Source organism: Cygnus atratus, chromosome 10 (genome assembly GCF_013377495.2).
Source record: "Cygnus atratus isolate AKBS03 ecotype Queensland, Australia chromosome 10, CAtr_DNAZoo_HiC_assembly, whole genome shotgun sequence".
Taxonomy (NCBI): Eukaryota; Metazoa; Chordata; class Aves; order Anseriformes; family Anatidae; genus Cygnus; species Cygnus atratus.
The window spans coordinates 11954404-11973552 of record NC_066371.1 but is presented as its reverse complement, the minus strand read 5'-3'; the positions used below and the strand labels follow the sequence as shown (position 1 = coordinate 11973552).

Below are 19149 nucleotides of genomic sequence, written 5' to 3'. Positions count from 1 at the left end.
AAGGCCACAGGGCTAAGAACAGTCATCATCGGCTCTAACAGCACGCTACGGGCAGACACGATGTGAACATGTCAGTCGAGGAAGGGCAAATCTCGTTATGATTAAGAATTAAATTTAGAAGGGAAACTAGGAACAAAGAAAAGACCCTCTACAATTCCTCGTAATGAAGTGTGCCTGTTCCAGTTTAAATCCCCTACACAGTCATCTCACATTTAAGCACAGCTTCACTTCTCTGTCAAGCAGTTCAATCTAGAATTACTATAAGAACTACCAACATCTAATGGGAAATTAGAACAGAAAGAAAGAAGGCTACCTCAAGTTACCAGGACTGTATTTCATTTAGTCTTCAGATTCTTCTGTACCTTGGAACATGGTGAATCCCCTATTTTAATGCTGATTTCTCTAACAGTAACACAAAACTGATGTCTCAGAATCCCTTCTACAGCTGGTTATTTAGCAAACAGGACAAATAAAAAAAAAGAATATTACCCTTTATGTCATACTTCAACATACAGCCCCATGCATACATGAACTGGGAAATTCATTCATTTTCATGATATACAATTATATAAGACTTCTAATGCTAACACTCATTTCCAAACCTTCACCATCTCCAAATACCAACAAAATCACATGCCTTTCAAGAACAGCAGAGCTGTATCAAGAAACAGCAATAAATTCATATGGAAAGGGTGATCCTCAAGAAAGACACACTCTTAAGTTTTATTTCGAGCACCTGCATTACTACACAGCCATAGCAATACTGCACATGGGAAGAAATAAGTCTCTAAAACAAATCAGTCCCAAAGAAATTAAGGATACCAATTCTTAGGAAAAAGGAGGATTTCCTTCTCTGCACTGTGCAGATAATCAGAGCCAGAGTGAACAAAATATTTTGGAAGACCTAAATTTTTCTGGATAGTCTAGCAAGCAGTCAGTTAACCTGCCCTGCTGCAATGCTGGATATTAGGTGCTTTGTTCACTTACAAACTGCAAAATTCAGATGAGACTAGCAGTTGAAGAGTTGATATTGCTCTTGCTAATGTTTTAAGAGTGAGCACTGCATTATCAAGTAAGTTTTTATATTCAAAACTACCTCAAAATTTACCACTTGAAGCCAAACTCAAAGCAGCGGTCTATTAGAGTGTTCATTTAACAAGGTTTTCAACATTCACAAAAGCCCTAACTCCTGTTTGTTTCAAAACACAGCTTTGACTCAGCACTCAAATCCTAGAAGAGATTTATTCCATACTCAGCTCTCTGGCCTTTGGTCCACGGTAGACATTAGGGCCTGCCTGACAGTTCAGTACCAAATCATGAACACAAGCGACCTATATAGCTTGCCATTCCATGAAATCACATCAGATTGCACCAGAGAATCTTCTCACAAAAAAGCCATTATCAAGTATATGGTACTATTTCACACTTTCTGCCATGGCATTAGAAATGTTTTTGACAGCATATCTATTTTTACTTGAACTCTCGCTGACGAGGACTGCACAAAATCTACATCTCCCTTCAGAATAGTCCCAAGTGACCAAAGGTCACATAAATCTCACATCCCAGTTTGTTTTGTCCCAAGTACAATCTCATGCTGGATATGCTGTCTGAACTGCCAATACTACAAAGCAATCCAGATACTGCAAGTTGTTTTAATGTGAAACAAATAGCGCACATCGTCCATATAATTAATAAAAATCCACTGTAATAATGGAGGTGATTGATAGTCACTGTGAAGGAGGAAAGTGGTGGAGAGTTTAATTAATAAATAAAACTAGACATCACTTACCACATTCAGAATTGTATTGCTCCAAGTTTTATACCTAAAAAAGCACGTACCTTGTTAGGTGAACGTACAAAAACCATCGACTTACAAAAAAGGTCCTTTCATCTCTCAGAAATTCATGATTAAAGAGGTTTTATTTCAGGTATTTTGAATAATCTTGAAGGGTTCTATGGTTCAACACAGTCCTGCACAGTAATTTTACAGTCCAATTCAAATACTATACAAAACACAACACACCAAGATATCATAGATACTTGAGAATAATTCAGCACAAGCTCTCCAGCATTTTCTCTGGGATGAGTGAATTGAATAAAACCGAATTATTTACTCGGGGTATAGGCACTTTACAAGTAGTAGTGGCAGTTTGTTTAAGTGACATCTGTAAGCAGTAACGTCTGTTGGTTAAGTAAAAAACTAATCAAGATCAGAACTTCCAAAGGCCACAGTTGTATTTCTGAGACCAAGAACAGCCATCAGCAGAACAGTACAGCAGGTCTCCCAGCTCCTCATCCCCACAAGCACTCTCCCTCCTATGTCTCACTTGATAATTAGGGACTTCTCTCCCCAAACTAATTTTTAAAGCTAGAACAGAGGCTGGAAACATCCCCAGGGAAGTGGGAAGAAAGGTTACAGAAAACAAAGTCTGCACAGAATACACAGTGCTCTGCCAGGCTCATGTGACCGCCTCCCTGGAATGCTGGCACTGCTCGAGGTATTTAATGCAAATACCCAACGGACTAACAACCCTAGATAAACAAGAAAATAACACGGACTGCAAAGCAGTAATGCTTCCACTCCAGAGCATGCTGTACCTGTAAATTTACATTTGAGTTGTTTTTAAATGGACCAAGGTAACCAGCACATTTCAAGACACCACTGGTCACACCAACAACCCAAAGAGCAGCAACCGCAGGCACTGAGCCATCATAATCTATCTTGGACTGGATTCTAGAAATAAAGTGCCCAGAACTCCAGCTAAACCACCTGCACTCAAGAAGTTCACCTCCACGATACAAGTCTTCAGGTGATTAAGAAAAGCAACTTCTAAGCAGAAATTGGTACCAACCAGTGTCAGAAGCAGAACAAGAATTCCCAAAGACTACACACTCCTCCCTCTTGCAGAAAGGCATGCTTAGGTGCTTCTGCCTTGTACAAGTTTTTGTACGTTATTGCTACTTTCTACAACCTGTTAGGTCTTGTCTTGTTTCACATGCAAGTCTTCTAGAACAACAGATTCCAAATTCAATTCTGACAACAGAAACTAGATTGACAGAACAAGGGATGAAGGACTCAGCATGCGAGCTGCACTGCAAATTAGCTTAAGTAAATATGCTTCTTTTATTATCTAATCCCTTTGGCATTCCTATCAAATGATGGAGACAAGTGCTGTTGAAGAACTATATAATAATAAAGGAAGAGAAATACAAGGAAACTTTACTAAGTATATTCTCACTGACAACTTACTGTAGATTTCAAAATTAATTTTTGTTCAAAGAGTTCATGAAAGCTTTCCCAATAAATTTTTTTCATTGTATTTTAAATGCCACATTTTGTCTACTTTTGAGGAAAAATTACCTTGCTATATTGTAAAAACAAAGTTGAAATAGTGTATGAAGAGGAAAAGAAGTGATCTAGGTAAAGAAAATGAAATTGTTTTTAATGACTGGTCCACGTGGAATTAAAATTTAGATAAGCATCACAAATAGGTATTTACATTTTTTCTCCCTTAATAAAGTAACGCTAGTATACTTGTTAAGCAAGATGCACTTTATGGGGGAAACAAACTGTCAGACACAAGTTGGAAAAAAAATAAAAATATTTGCTCATTTGGTAGTCACCATGTTTTAAACAAGCAATGTTCTCCATAGCTTAGAAAAAAAAAATAGGAGTTAAATATACAACGAGAAGATTTGCTCTTTACTGAAGAGTTAAAGTTCTGTTTGTCCAAGAAAAAAAATAAACCACGACATCTTGGAGTACACACATTGTGGGAAGGGATTTTACCAGCAAAATGAAAGCTTTGAAATTTTCAGTACCGAGAGATAGCAGCAACAATCTGTTCTCTCTGCAGCAGCACTGGGCAGGCGAAGAAGCCTACTTCTTTTCAGTAGCATTGCTGAACTAAAACTCAGGCTTGTATGCTGTTAAACCTGGAAGCAAACTGAATATGTAATAATTTTTAAACATACAGACAACATAAAACAAATGTAAGTATAGTAAGGGTGGGATATCAGCAACCCTACCCCCTATCAAAAACCATTCTACCTGACAGCCCACCAGCGCCCACCTAAAATTCTTATCCAAGTCATGACAAAAACAAACAAGGCCAGCTTTTAACAGTATTGAGATCCTTTTCTCATTTCCTCCTCTTATAGGAAAGGACACTAGTATAAAGAAATTGCTTTTCAACTATTGTCCACTACATTCACCCTCCTCTCTCCTCCAGCACCATTTAATTTTTTAATTTTTTTTTTTTTTTATTATCTCATGGAAGTGCCCAGCTCATAAACATAAAAGAAAAATCCATTCCAACTACAAGCTTCAAGATCAGCCCGCTACATGGTTTATTAGCCTCTCTCAGATGGGGAAAAGGGAAAAAGAAATCTCATGTTTACCACTTTCCTTCAAAAAACCAGGTAACATTATCATTAAAAACAGAGCCTAGGCTATAAACACCTCTACTGCTTACTTAGATGTTCTTGCACAGCGAGAAAAAAATCTGCTGGAATTGCCAGGCATCAGCCAGATTCAATAAACCAACAATGCATCACTAAGATAAAGTAATGCATAATTAAAGAGTACTAATCACTGCTTAATGAAATGCTGAAAGCACAAGAAAGAGTACAACCTTGGTGATTAAAACCTGATTTTTTTTGGCTCCTCAGAACTAACAGAAGTAGAGAGAGCACAACTCAGGCATTTAGAATATTTTGTAACAATCGTTACCACTTAGCAGCAGACAAGAATATACGTAATTTCGGAAAACTAGTGTGATGGGCTGTTTTGCTGACCTCGTACAAAGTCATGTTTGCCACCTTTAGACTATGGCTCAAGCATCCTGTATTTCAGTCGTGACTGGTGCTACACAGTGCTCTGCTTCTTACGACAAGTTCGCATAAACGCAGTACTTCAGCTGAGCTGATCTTGGCTACTTTTGTCGTGTCTATGCTGTACTATGCATCTGACCCCTAAATAAAATGGGTGGAAGGGGGAAAATATCTGACCCTGCTTCAGCATTCTCTTAACAGAAACCCACATTTCTCCCTCACGGAACATATTTAACCCACTTCTGAACAGACAACACATCGAGGGGAGCTTGCACAGACTGGGACAAAAATATAAGTCTTTCACAGAAAGCACAGCAGCACAAACACAATACTGCTGTCCCCAAACCGCGTGCATCTTGAGATTATGATGATTTCAGTTCGGTTTCCTGGAAGTTTTCAGAGTCCAATAAACACTGTAAAAATTGCTGCATTTCAGATGCTACAAAGTTGTTAGCTCTCCAGTACAAAGCAAAAATGCTGCTGAAATACTATTATACACTGCTAGAATAAATATACAGCTTAACCTCAAACATTCCCATAGCCCTTTTTGTTCCAACTGTTCTTATATGAGCCCATACGCTATTGCAAGAAGGCTTAAAACAGTACGTGCAGGCTTTGAAAGGATACCAATTTAACTTTTTTTTAACCAATTTAATTTTTTTCAACTAATTTAAATTTCACATTAGTCAGTTCTGTATTTACCTCGGATTGACTCAATTATATGCAAGAAAACAGGAAAAAAATTCCATACACCTGACATCACTTTAAACATGATCTACAGTTTTCCTAGCTAAGGTCTACAGTCCTTTTAAAAAGGACAAATATAAAAAAAACTTTAAAATTCAAAGGGAAAAGAAGTGAGCACATTAAGCTCACATTCAACCACTGCATCAATTTGAATATATTTCTAAAAACCATTCTTTTAATATAAACATGCTGGTTTCTTGGTGCATGGGTAGGTTAGGAAAAGGACAACAGCGCTTATGTTTAGAAATAAAAGTTAAACCTATCTTCACATTTGCTTTGTTTGGCTTTTAAGTAACAACAAATGAAGAAGCCATCAACACCTCAACTCAGTGCTGGCTATTACGAGAATAATCAAGTCCTTCATACAGCAGATAAAACTTAAAAACATTTAGAAAATAAAAAAATACTTGCTAGTGAATACGGTTTGGTAACAAAAACATGCATCTGAAGATGAAATTTCAGTAAAACCTGGACTTTCAGCCACCAACCAATATATATGTTTCAGTTCAAAAGTCTTTCCTGCCCTTCACCTCCTCTTTCTCTATGCAAAGTTTGGTATAGGTCAGTTTAATCAAAATGCATTTTTTGCATTGCCCCTAGATGTAACACACAGCACCCCAAACAGACAAGAGAATCTCTTCCACAAGAGATTCCAGTTAAAAAAAAAAAAGCTTTGGACAGAATATAGCACTACTGGATATCCTAATACACAGCACAGACTAAAGGGCAAGCTCAATAAGATACATGGGTAAACATCACCGATCATCGTAACTTCATCGGCAGGACTGAAAACGTGGGCGGATCTCAGCTGTAGGTGAAAAGCCCACTCAGGGTAAGCAATGGTGGTCCCTCAGCATAAGGTGAAAAATTTATAAAGTAAGCAAACTAAAAGAACTAAATTTCTTTAGGGATGCCTAATTCATGGCTTTTGAATATTTAGAAATATCAAGTATGCCATATTCAAGGACAAACGTGATCAGCAAAACTTCATTTTTTTAATGCATTTTATGTGTATACATATGTGCATTTACACACCATTTTGGTCTAAAATTTTTTTTCAGGCATTAAGGAGTTTTTTTAATATATATGAGAGAGAGAAAAGGTGATAAGATTTTTTTTTTTTTTTTTTTTTTACTTGTATCACCAGACACAGGCCAAAGTTTCCATGTCATGTGCCTGAAGCTGGTCACTTAGGTGACCAGCACTGGTGGCACGTGGGATTTATCGTTGTGTTTTTGAATACTCATCTCACTGAGATCAGGAAGATATTCTGATGCTGAATGCTTTTTAAAGTGACTTTATGTTTCGGGGTTTCTTTAGTCTCTGAGAGCAGCCTAGAAAAAATTAAATGGCATTTGAACTATTTTCTTTATTCTCTAACAAAGGATCTCTTGGTCAGTTATTCTAAAAACTTTAAAGGCTGCTTCATAAACTATTTAAGTGCAAACTCCAAAGTTTGTGCTTAATGCACAATATAGGAATTTTTTTTCCATAAATCTCCAGAGAAGCTCGAGGATGCTCTGGTTCCAAAACTGCATACACGTAGAACTGCATGGTAAGGTCAGACAACACAAACACTTCTCTGAACCCTTCCATCATACTGTGACACGGACGTGTGCGCATTCCAGTCCTGTAGGACTGAGGAACCCACCTCTATAAAACTGCACGGAATGATCCCCACTCCCCCGCGTTCACCTGCTGAGCCTCCACGCGCAGCCCTACCACGCTGGTGCAACCCTTTCAGAAGCTGAAGGGTTCAGACGCCACCACTAACTGCCAAAGCACGAGGGTTAACAGTGACCCACCCAGCTGGTAAGTTCTGAGCCCTCCTGTTTGGGGGAGACAGGCCCTGCACAATTTCATGGCTACAATATGCTGGGAATTGCAGCGGATCAGGTGCAGAAAGCTCCCCCAAGCCACACTGACTACTTTTCCTTCACTCCTGTTGAGATACACGAAGACACCAGAGCTGCCACCGCTGCCGACGGAGTGGTTACAACCCGCCGATAGTACATGGCAGCAAACAAGAGCATCCCAAACCCAGGGAGGGCTGAGACCTGCCCCCGTTCATTTACACGCGTAGTCTAAGCCACGCTTTAAATCATTTCGCATACTGGAATGTCAGCGTGGATAACCACTGCCAGAACACGACACAGAATCCCCCAAAGTCAACCACAGGTTCAGGTAATCATGACCTCCCCTTTTACAACGTAAATGCATAATTTCCGCACCACTCTTTGATGAAGGGACCACAGACTTGAAAAGAGGAAACAATTACAGTCATTAGAATTTCACCCAAGCATGAGATTTAATCTCGGGCCACGGTCTTGCCAATGGCTGTGGGGGTCTCAATGGAGACAAAATTGCTCCGTGGGAGAAAAAAATGCCTCGATGATGACATTAGTCAGCAAGAGAGACTGAGCTTTGTCTTCCATCCAACGGCACGGTTAAATACAAGGAAACCATTTTCCCTCCCCCTCTTGATCCCAAAAAAGAGAAAATACAATAATTTTGTTTCTTTCTCCAAATGCAGCTTTTGTATACTTTGGAAACTTTCTTCTCCAAAGCAATACTGCTGGAAGGGAAGTGTTTAATATAACCAAAGTAGGTTTAAGTATGAATAAACGCCTGCAACAAAAGACTTTTTCCCTTGCCTACCCTGGTTAATATAATTGGACAGTACCATCAACAGTTCTCTAGTATTTCTATAGCTTTCCTTAGCCAACAGGTTCTCAAAGACCATTTCAAATTTTACAGATGCAGGCAACATCTCTAAAATATGCCCACCTGCTCTACGATACATTTAATGGAGATAAAAGACAGTTGAAACTTTGTACAACAAATTGAGGTGAAGTTCCACAATGAAGAAGAGTGCCCAAGATCTGAGAGCACCAACTACTGCTACGTGCCAACCACATGTTGCATCCCAAAGACGACACAAAACAAAGGAAAACTTTGGCACAGAAGACAAAAAAACGCTACAAGGGATTGGATTAAATTCACTTTTCTGGCACTGCAGAAAAAGCAGATCTACAGTCAACAAAACAACATTCATGATCCTTTTATGGCAAGAATTGAAAGGAAATAAGAAGTTTTTAAGCAAACAAAACATTAAGTCCCAATGAATCATCTCTTCTCTCCAGGCTGGGGTGAGAGGCCTGGTTTCTCACCTAGGTCAAATTCTATAAATCTCTAAACCCAAACTTGGATTAAAAAAAAATTTTCAACTCTCCCATGTCATCCTTTACCCTTGCAGTGCTGCTGAACACAACTAGCTCATTTTTGTTTAAACTCTCTTATTTCCTTTTCTTCCACTACTCACCAACTTGTTCCGCTGTCATATTCCTCATATATGGAGTCTGCCTGCAACCACCCCTAGTGCTGGTAAAGCTGATAATTACGATCTAACGTAAAATTAATCAGCTCAAGTTTGAAACAGAGATCATAATTCAAATTGGAAGCCAACACTAACCATTTCATGTTCACTTGGAAGTGATTAGATAGGCTGTGCAAGAACATTTTGGTAGAATAACTGATAAGGAGATGGGAAATAAGAATTATTGGTATTTACTTAGCCTGCAATGCTTTTGGAAGCAAACAGTTTAAAGGAAGCACTTCAGAATGGCTATTTAATCTGAATTTTACAGATAGCACTGGGAATATGTTCTCACAGAATGCACAGTATCTTTGCAATCATAGCTATCGTACAAGCTGTTCGAGTCTTTCTTTGCTGGAGCTCTCGCTCAGTTTTGCTCTGTTATGAGCAGTGACCCACAGAACACAACGCGTTCAAGAATCCAGCTGGAAATCACCACCACTCAACATCTGTCCTTGCTCTTCTGCTTGCCAGGCCAACCTTAGGGTTCCCAGACAGAAAACAACTAGCTGCCACACCGCAGGAACAACTATTTATTCCACTTACGGACGTTAACAATGACAATGTGCAGATCTGGCTTGCTTTCTTAGCTGGAAGATCTGCTGCACGTCTGCTTTAGCATCGTACCCTAGATTTTTCCATCTGCATTTTGTTTTTCTAAGGGCTTTGAAAAACGCTACTACAGCCATCCAGGAACATACACTATTATTACTAGTAAAAAACACACAAAACCCCCAGACCTATTAAGGAAGCAAAGTTCATGGCTCCATCAAGCTGAACTAGTTATTAAAGGTGGGTTCTATACATAAGCAATATATCATTCAATTTGTATCTAGCATCTAGTAATTGAAGACAGCTTCTAAAGCAAGCTGTAGAACAAATACAGTAGAACCTAATCAAACTGCTTTAGTAAGTAGACCACTGTGAATTGCTAAATTGGACTATTTAGCAAGCAAACAGATCCATCATCAGTAAAAATACTACTTTAAAAAACAGGCTTTAAAAATTACTGTTGTCAAACTAAATTATAAGGGTGCTTCATATTTTACAATGTTATAAATACCTGAGTAAAATCTATTCTAAGACTTCATATTAGCTGATATTTAAAAACTCCTAAAAAAAGATTAATAAAGCTCGACCACTCTCCCAGAGAGCTTACAAAATCTCAAGCAAGAAGAAACATGATGCAAAAGTGAAATGAAAAGGCATGCAGTTATTTGATGAATGCTAGCACACAGTATGATGGAACAAAGAAATTCTGTTTTTACATCAATAGGGAGAGCGATCAAACAGACTTACTCAGCACCATTACAGCGCTTGGTTATTATGTTTTCCTGAGAAGCTGTCAAGTTTTTGTGTCAAAGAATGAAGTGTGAATTAGCACAATTTTGTTGTATGTAAGTATGCACACACAACCATTCACAAGCTTTGCAGAAAAATTATCCCATATTAGCAAGAGAATTTAACATTCAAACATGGTTCAATAAAGCCACTCATTTACAGTCTACATTTAAGATGGAGAATTAAATTATAGATCACATCTTCAGACAATATGCTCTTTTTAAAAAGCTAAATCCTAGAAACACTACATGAAACATGACAGAACTCTAAAGAGAGTAAAAGAGGAGGCAATTATTGAATATAACTTTTGAGATCAGAAGATGAGGGCTTTCTTTTAAGCCCATAGACCAAAAAAGGAAGGCTCTTCCTGATTTTCTCTGATATTACTGAACAGTTGATGTGTACTTTAGGAGCACATTGAACCTGTGCAACTAACGTGGAAGTCAGCTTCAAGTCAAAAAAGCAGAGAAGAACATAAAATAGAAGTCATAACCGGCAAGTAAACTAGCCTCACTGTTACTGCACTCAAAAAAGCATTAATATGCACAAAAACAAGAAGGAAGGGAAAAGTAATGGAAGGATAGAACAATTCAGGTTATAATACAGGTAGATTAAAATTCCACAAAGACCACCATTCTGTTTTAAAGTATCTGGTGCACACACCTAAAAACAAGTTTCATTCTACTCCTAATATACAAGCAGCCCTCTACAGCACAGAAACAATTCAGAATAGATTTAATACAACTACCTTGCTTTTACAGGGTTAAATGACATGGGAAAACAGGGAAGAAAATAAAGGAGTTGCATACTAAGTTTCATGGTTCCCACATTTCCAATTGCTTTACAGGTTAAATTAGCTAATCTTCCATAGTTGTAAAATAAAAAAGACTGGCCCTTTATGTGGATGAAGTGTCATCCCCCTCACATGCAACTTCAATGAAAACCAGTTGTTCCATCTCATCTGGGTTACCTGCCTGTCATGAAATATAGAAGACGACACCCTATGCATTTTTACTGCTTTAGGTATAAAAACGCTATTCAAATTGTAAATGAAGTAAGACTAACCTTCCTTAAAAGACAGGGGTCGTTTTCTTTAGGAAGGAGAAAGTTAAGCACCAGTTGAGTTCTAAATCTTCTACTTGATTTTGTTTCATTTCCAAGTAAGGTCACCCCATCCATGCTGACCTGTTACCCTACATACTTATCATTAAGATCCTACATCGCAAGCAAACACTGCCCTCTTGTGCGCCGAAATATCCTGTAGACACAGCTGCATTTCAGGGGGTTGAGGAGAGGGCTTTTTAGAGCATTGCTGTTTTTATACCAGCTGCCTCTTCTTTAGATATAGTTACTTAATAGAAAAAAAGGGTTTTAATTTAAAAATTTCAATAAAAATAGTCCTTTAATTTGTCTGACAAGTAGCAGGCTCCAACCAAATTCCTCGAAGTGAATTAAAAAACAGCACTCAATTTCAAGAGAAAGGCTTTTCATTCACAGAAATAAAGTTTATTTGCATTTTTAACACAAAGCAATGTCAGCAATTTAGAAGGACCGTGAACCCAACAAGTTTACTAGGGTTTAGAGAGTGCTAGCTAGAAATGGTGAACTCTTGACTCGTGACCATTTCCACTGCATCAAACCTCAAGAAGAAAAGCTACATTACATGGGACTCGTACTTTAATATTTTCAACAAAACGAGGTTGCCTGTTGTGTTATTCTCACTTCAGGCTGACAGGCAAGTCCTCAAATCCCTCCAGTGACCTTCCTGACCAGACGAGTAGCTGCTGACCACCACAAAGCTCTCTGTCCTCCAGAAAACAGGCTTCCCCTCAACAACCAACATCAAGAAGCCTCCATGAAAATTCACAGTAACCCATACATATAATGTAAGATGTATATACCACTCTAAAACCATACACAGAGCTCTCTCTCACCTGGGATGGAAAAAAAAAAAAAAAACACAACAAGAACGGTTGTATCTTCACAAAGGTGTCAACAAGCAAAAGTTGGCACTACTGTCAAGAAAATATGCTGCCATCAATGTAAAGGTAACCCTGAGTTTACAAATCCTCTTAAAAGCTTACAACAACTTCATCAAAACAACACGTCTGCGATAAAAGTACCTTCTTTTGGCGCTCTGTTAATCTTACAAATAATCTGCATCTGACCGCCTTTGGATGCTGGTAGCAAGCCCACATTCCCCTTGATCTCCCAAGACTGTTTTCATTGTACTCATTTGCATCAGCAAGACATGCTTTCGCTATGCTCATTTCCCCCTCCCCAAGCTCTTGTGCAAGTTCAAAAGTCTTGGCCCCTCCGATGTATCAGGTATGAATTAATACCCTTCCTTAACGGAACACAGCAGCAAAGTGGAAACAGACACTTGCAAGGCAGTTTTCTTTGAAAGGAACTGCAGGGACAAATGGTGACAATGAAGCTCTGGTTATAAAGTAAAGAGGTCAAAGGTTCAGCAAGGCACGAGGATTACAAAACTACAAGTTCGCCAGAATTCCCCCACAGGTTTAGACAACCAGGGTCAAGCAGTAGCTTTCCAATTAAAACCCTATAAGGCTACTCCGTCCTTTGAACTTCACGGGGTAAAAAAAAGATAACTTTCTTCTGTAGGAGTTCTTTTGAGAACCCATCTCAGAGCTGAACAGAACGCATCTGACAACAGCTCACCTAAAACAAACCCCGCAGGATCCCCTCAGTGCATGTGTGTGGGGAAAGCTCGGGTGAGGTAATCATGTTCTTCTGTATTAGTGTGCTGACCCTTTGTAGGGCATGAAATTAACCATCAGCAAGTAAAAAATCTGCTACTGGTTAGACTACTTTGCTACGCAAACTGGTCCTAAAATGAAATATGGGGATTGAATTTCTTCTGGAAGATTAACTCGTACAACCTCTCTGCGGGCATCCCCTGCTGCTGAACTCATCTGAGACACCGTTCTGGATGCACAGGTCTGTGACACACAAACCTAAAAGCAAGTCTTGTTTTACTTCGGTTTGGTTAACATCGGTTTTGCCGAAGACTGGAGAGCCGAGATCTAACACAAGAATGGAAGTTAAAAAAAAAAAACAGCACTGACAGAGACTACTTCACCTCAGTGAGCATGAAATTTTGACAAGACACCTCTTAACTCTCCCTAGCAATGGAGGAAAACAGCGTTACACTTTGCAGTCATTCGTTCAGTGCAAAAGGCAAGCACGGCTGATACAAGTGCCTCTTGCTGCTTGCGACAAGCTAAGGAATTGACCATTAAAATTCAGTTATTCAGGTCTGCGTTCTGTTTAGCAATTTGACTACAAACAGCCATAAATACAAACAGCACTTGTTGTACTGCTCGTTATCTGGAAGACTACCTCCTGCTACAGCAAGGGAAGTCTTTTTCCTAGTATTTTATACTAATTTCAAAAGTTCTGTTCCTTTTGTTCAGAAGAACAGTGCAACTAAATGAAGTACACAGCAGAGTCCAAACCATGAAACTATCCCAAGTAACTTAATACCTCCTTGCGACATCAGACACACAAAAGTCTGTGGTAGAAGAATAAACCAGCATGGTTTAAATACAAGCAAAAAACACTATGTACTAAGGCAAGTGCCCATCGCTTATTCCATTCCAGGCTTGACTATCACCTTCCAGATAAAACTTTAAGAAAGTAACTTGGGTGGAACTGTCCACAACATTTCCAATTCCTAGCATGCAGGTTAGAAAAAAACAAAACACTTGATTTAGCATTCAATAGGTTTTCATTTCAAGGACAAGCTTCGTAAGAAAAATGCAGCCACAGAGAATGAAATATGACTTCCATTTTCCATTCCATTTGGTTACTGCTCAAATATTCTGCATTCACATAATCCTAAGGTATTGTCTCTAAATAAGCATCCTGTGAGTGACTGTGAAAAGTATTTGCAAGGTCAAGTGCTACCTAGCGTAGCATGACAAAAATGCAATACTACATTCAGCCATGAAAAATGCCCTTCAAGAACTAGCCAGATTCAAAAATATGTTAAAGAACAGTAAATAGTTTCAGCTGATCTGTAAGTGGGTTTATCAGCCTCACACAGGAGAGGAATTAACCCTTAGAGCATTTTGGGAGCACAGAAAAGATGCTGGGTAGAGTATGACAGGCTGCTGGTCGCTCTTGTGAAGCCAGTAAAAAGCTCCTGAGAAGGAGCCTCTTGAGCTAGTTGCCCCAGTGGCAGATTTAGCAAACTGAATAAAGCCACTGCTACCCAGCCACAGCAGACAGCAACCCCCCATGACGGGGGATTCAAAGGGGATCCAACCAGTTTACAGAACCTTCAATGAAAGAAAGAGCTTCAAACAAGAGCATGCAGCAGCATATTTTCACACCTGTAGCCCCAACAGCAAAAGCTGCACACGGATGAGGATAATACATAGGAGAAAGCTGCCCTCTTCTCATCCCCCTTCCAGTTCCTCACATCCTGCTCCCTTTATTGCAGACCCTCTACCTCCCATTTTTCTGTAGGTTAACTCAAGCTACAGAAATCTCAGGACTTAATTTCAGAAGAGCAGCATTTTCAACATCTGTGGGAACTCTGACATGCAGAATTAACACAGAAGATAAAACATTTTGCTCTGATATTTTATTTAACAGCCTTAGAAACAGAAACATAAGAGGAAAATCATAGCATCTAAAAGAGAGCAGTAGCCTTCTTAGTTGTAGTGAAAATGCTTGGAATGGCAAACCCTGAACACTTATGCTGAGGAAGAAGATGAAAATCTAAATTTTAAAGTACCGTGATCTGGGAGGCCTGGCTTTCCACTTCTGAAAAGCTGGAAAGGGTGGCAATATCAAAATACTGAAGGATGTATCCTATTACATATGATATACTTCAGTTTCACCAAAACATGCTAAAACTGAGAGTGCCCTGAATAGTCCCAGCAGCATAGATCAGGTTTTAACAACAAGGTCTCACTTTTTAAACCTGGTAGTAAAAACAAATAAGCATCAAACATCAAGATTTATGTGTATGCTATCAAGCATGCAGCTGAAGTTTCTAGCTCTCAGTATTAACACAATACTGCATTTTCTTTGCAATTCTGTTTAATATATAGGATTGCAGTAAGTCATACGAATCAAATATTTTCATTAAAATACATAATGTGGTATAATTGGAACTAAGCAAGTTTGACAAGCTTATGAATTGCTACCTGTACAGAATCATGCTTGCTGCAAAGAAAATTATCATTCAACCAGTCTAATCTACATCCTTTCTTCTCCCAGCACGGCCCATCAATAATGTTTTTTGATTAACTTATTCAACCAACTTAGACAGCTGTGACTAAATGCTGTAAAGTTCTTCATAAAAAACAATAAATAGGAAGCAATAAGAAGTCTATGTATCAAATAACCACTCCAAAATAAGCGATAACAAAAGCTATTTTTCCAGGGCTTCCTGAGTCCTCTTCAGAAAAAGTTCACCCCGCTCAGATTAGTTGTTTCCTAAAGAAAGGAGTGTCTATCTACAAGTCACTCTACCAGCGTGTCCAAGAAAAGCTACCATTTGCCAAAATAAACTTTGCTCTTCAGAAGATAATCAGGTGCTTACAATTACTTAAGCCCAGTAACAGACTGTAAAATACAAAAGACTCAAAGACCACAGATTTCAGGGATTCGGCACACAGCCACTCCTCTCTTCCAGCTATGGAGCGCACACTGACAGCGCTGCAGAAATCAAGAAGTGAAGTATTTATTATTCTACCCAAAAGAAATGCAAGCAGTACAATGTTATTACTGCTAACACCACTTACATGTATTATGACTGCTCAAAATGGGGTAACTCATACATCGTGAAGAGTAACTTGGCCTGAACCTCAGTGTAGCTGCCAAGACGCGTACATCGCATTACAAAACTACTGCCTCCTAGACACTAAGGAGGCACTAGCACAGCAAATGCACGGGAACTGAATTTTCTGAAGCCCCTGTAGCTTCAGGTTATCAGCCTGGGACTACTTTGCATTGCCTGCAGCCACAATCCCTGTCACGCACCAACAGCCTCTCAACTTTCTGGAAGAGATAGAGGTGGGAGGTGCTATTCCTCACAGAACAAGGTGAGCTAACCTAAAACAACCTCTAAAGCAAGCCAGATAAGTCTCCGTGTATTCTCAATGAAGACTAAAACGGAAGATGACTAAAACCCACTTGATGCTTTCTAACCATACAATTTTCATGAGAAGCCCTCGGCCTCTGCACCACCAGGGTCTGACACACGAGCACACCCACCAAGTGCACCACAGCTCTCAGCACAGGGGATACCAACCTGGCAGCTTCAACCGGGGAGGGAAACGAAGCTAATATTACACTTCCATACCACAGAGTCTGTATGCTACAAAACTTTTCTCCAAGGGCTTGCAAGCAAACCGGGCAGGCCTGCGCCAAGACCACCGGAGCACTCCCCTCTCCAGCCAGCCTTCCTCGGAGTGCAGGGCTTGTGCTGGAGGGGCCCCGGGGATGGGTGACAAGGCCACCAAACCTGTGCCAGCCCCGACCCGAGCCCGAGCCCCGCCGCACCAGGCCGGGGAGGGGCGGCCGCCCCCGCTGCCCCTTACCGCCGATGATGGTGCGGATGAGGGAGGCGTGCCCCGGGCAGTCGACCAGGGTGAACTGGAGCTCGCCGGGCCCCGGGCCGAGCTGCGGCGGCAGGGCGGTGCGGAGGCAAGAGAAGCCCAGGTCCAGCGTGATGCCCCGCGCCCGGCTCTGCGGAGCCCGGTCGAAGGCGGCGGTGGAGCCGGTGGTGCTGAGCGCCCTGGCCAGCGCCGTCTTGCCGCTGTCGATGTGGCCCAGGACGCCCACGTTAACGTTGAGGACGCGGGGCACGGCGGCCATGGCGGCGCCGCAGCCGGCCGGGTCCGTCCCAACAGCGCCCCTGCAGCAACGCCGGCACCGCCGCCGCCGTTCCGCGGCCTCGGGCCCGGGCAGAGCCGCAGCCGGAGCCGGGCCCGGCCCCACGGTGGCCGAGGCGGGCACGGAGCGGGGAGAGGCGCAGCCGCCCCCCGGCGCCGAGCGGGTCTGCCCTGCGTGGGCTGGGAGCCTTCCTCCGCCGTGAAGTAAAAGTGGTGTAAAAGAGCAGCGAGGGCGTCGTGGTTGTGGTACATACGCCAAAGGGCGGCCCAGAGAGGCAACAAAGCAGCCACATGTGTTGTGATGGGTCACAACCACATCCACAGTGGCAAAACCCACCCAAGTCCCAATAAAAAACCCCAACTCACCTCACAGCCACACCTGCAGCAACAAAAAACACCCAAATCCTGACAAAAGCCCCCAACTCACCTCACGGCACCCCACACAGAGCTACCCCACAATCCCTTCCAGTGCCTCCTTATCTAGGAGCAGCAATTAAACCCAATAACTTCATACACCAAACAGCTGATGGCCCCTCTTCAGGTGGCCTGGGGCTAGTCAGGGCCAGGCCTAACCAGAGCTAGAGGGAGCCATGAGCACCTGCTGAAGGCCTTGGGAATGGATTTCCCTAATTGTCCCTGCCCGCTGTCTTGCCCACGCTAATTAGTCACTGTAGGGCCACTCAGCTTGGCCCACTCGCTGTCACAGCACACCTTTGTCCTGCCTGCAAGGATATGTGGGTGCCGATGGAAGTACAGGGCTGAAATTTGGTTTTGAAGTTGGACAGACATTGCAAATTAACACACACACACACACAAAATATTTAGATAATTCATTCTTTTTACTTTTATTCACTGATTTCTGGGTTTACATAATTCCTTCTCCTGCAAATATACCTACTTTGCGTAGGATACTTCCTAAAAATCATACCTTGAAGGAATTAAGAACAATCAAGATCAATAGCAATACTGAACAGCTCTCCAGCAAACCAACAAAACCAACCACCACCAACCAGGTAGACAACCATCTGAGGCCTGGGAGCATGTAATAGGATAAGGGCAGGAGCACATTTCACTAGTTTAAGTCACCTGGCTTTACTGATATCCCTTTATTGATAGCCCATGAGGCATGCAGGGCCAAATGCTGGTCACAACACTTAACACAAGCATTAAGACATGTGCTCTGCATTTTCAGTAACAACTACTAAGTAGTCCTAAATACTATTTCAAATGATAACAGCTGTTTACAAGCCAAGAAAACAATAATGGAACTGTTATAGGCCATACACAGGTGTCCAAATAGACTAGACCTGCACTATACAGATTTTTTTTTGAGAACAGTTTTTGCTCACCTTATGCAATAATATGTATTGCTAATAGCATTTAGCATTCACAGATCAGAAACTAATTATAAAATTGGGCCAGAAGGGCAAGATGACTTGCCTGAGGTTATTTTCAGCATCATGGATTTATTTTAGGTTTTGACTCTAAACACCAGGCTTTCTTACAAAGAAGGTTGCTTCATATCTTTTCAATATGAAAGGATTTACAGAGCTTTAAATCTGGGTACAAATTACCCCTCCCTCCTAGCCAAAAATGCAGAAGTCAAGATGACAGAGTCAATGAGTCAGTGGCACAGGAAAAAAAAAAAAAAAAGCAGACATTCCTAGCATGCAGTGCTATTTGAAAGAAAACTATCTCCCTAAAGGAAAGAAAGAAACTCACAAGGAGTACTGCCAATGCACTGAGCTAGCCTGGTTAATAGGTTTCTTTAGCAGAATAGTTCAGCTTGATGGGAGCTCCGTCATGGGAGCTGAATTAAGCATAATGTCACTTTTCAGACCAAGTTCCCAGGCTTTGAATAGTTTCCTGTGAAATCATAAGGCTTCATAGCTCATGTGCATTTCACTGCCCTGAATGTCTCAATCTGTTATATCAATACATACTTGCAAAGTTAATGGAAAGTATACTTCTATTCCCACA

The 19149-nt window shown here is 40.9% G+C and overlaps 1 protein-coding gene across 1 annotated transcript in view; it reads right to left on the bottom strand.

Annotated features, from left to right (window-relative positions):
- EEFSEC (eukaryotic elongation factor, selenocysteine-tRNA specific) overlaps nucleotides 1-18095 on the bottom strand; it is a 124796-nt gene extending 106701 nt beyond the window's left edge. Inside the window, exons 1-2 of the mRNA XM_035546846.2 lie at nucleotides 18068-18095; nucleotides 16876-17349 (exon numbers count right to left, since the gene is read on the bottom strand). Coding sequence (XP_035402739.2) covers nucleotides 16876-17349; nucleotides 18068-18095 — 502 coding nt within the window. The remainder of the gene's footprint in view (nucleotides 1-16875; nucleotides 17350-18067) is intronic.
- Nucleotides 18096-19149: the final 1054 nt, after the last annotated feature.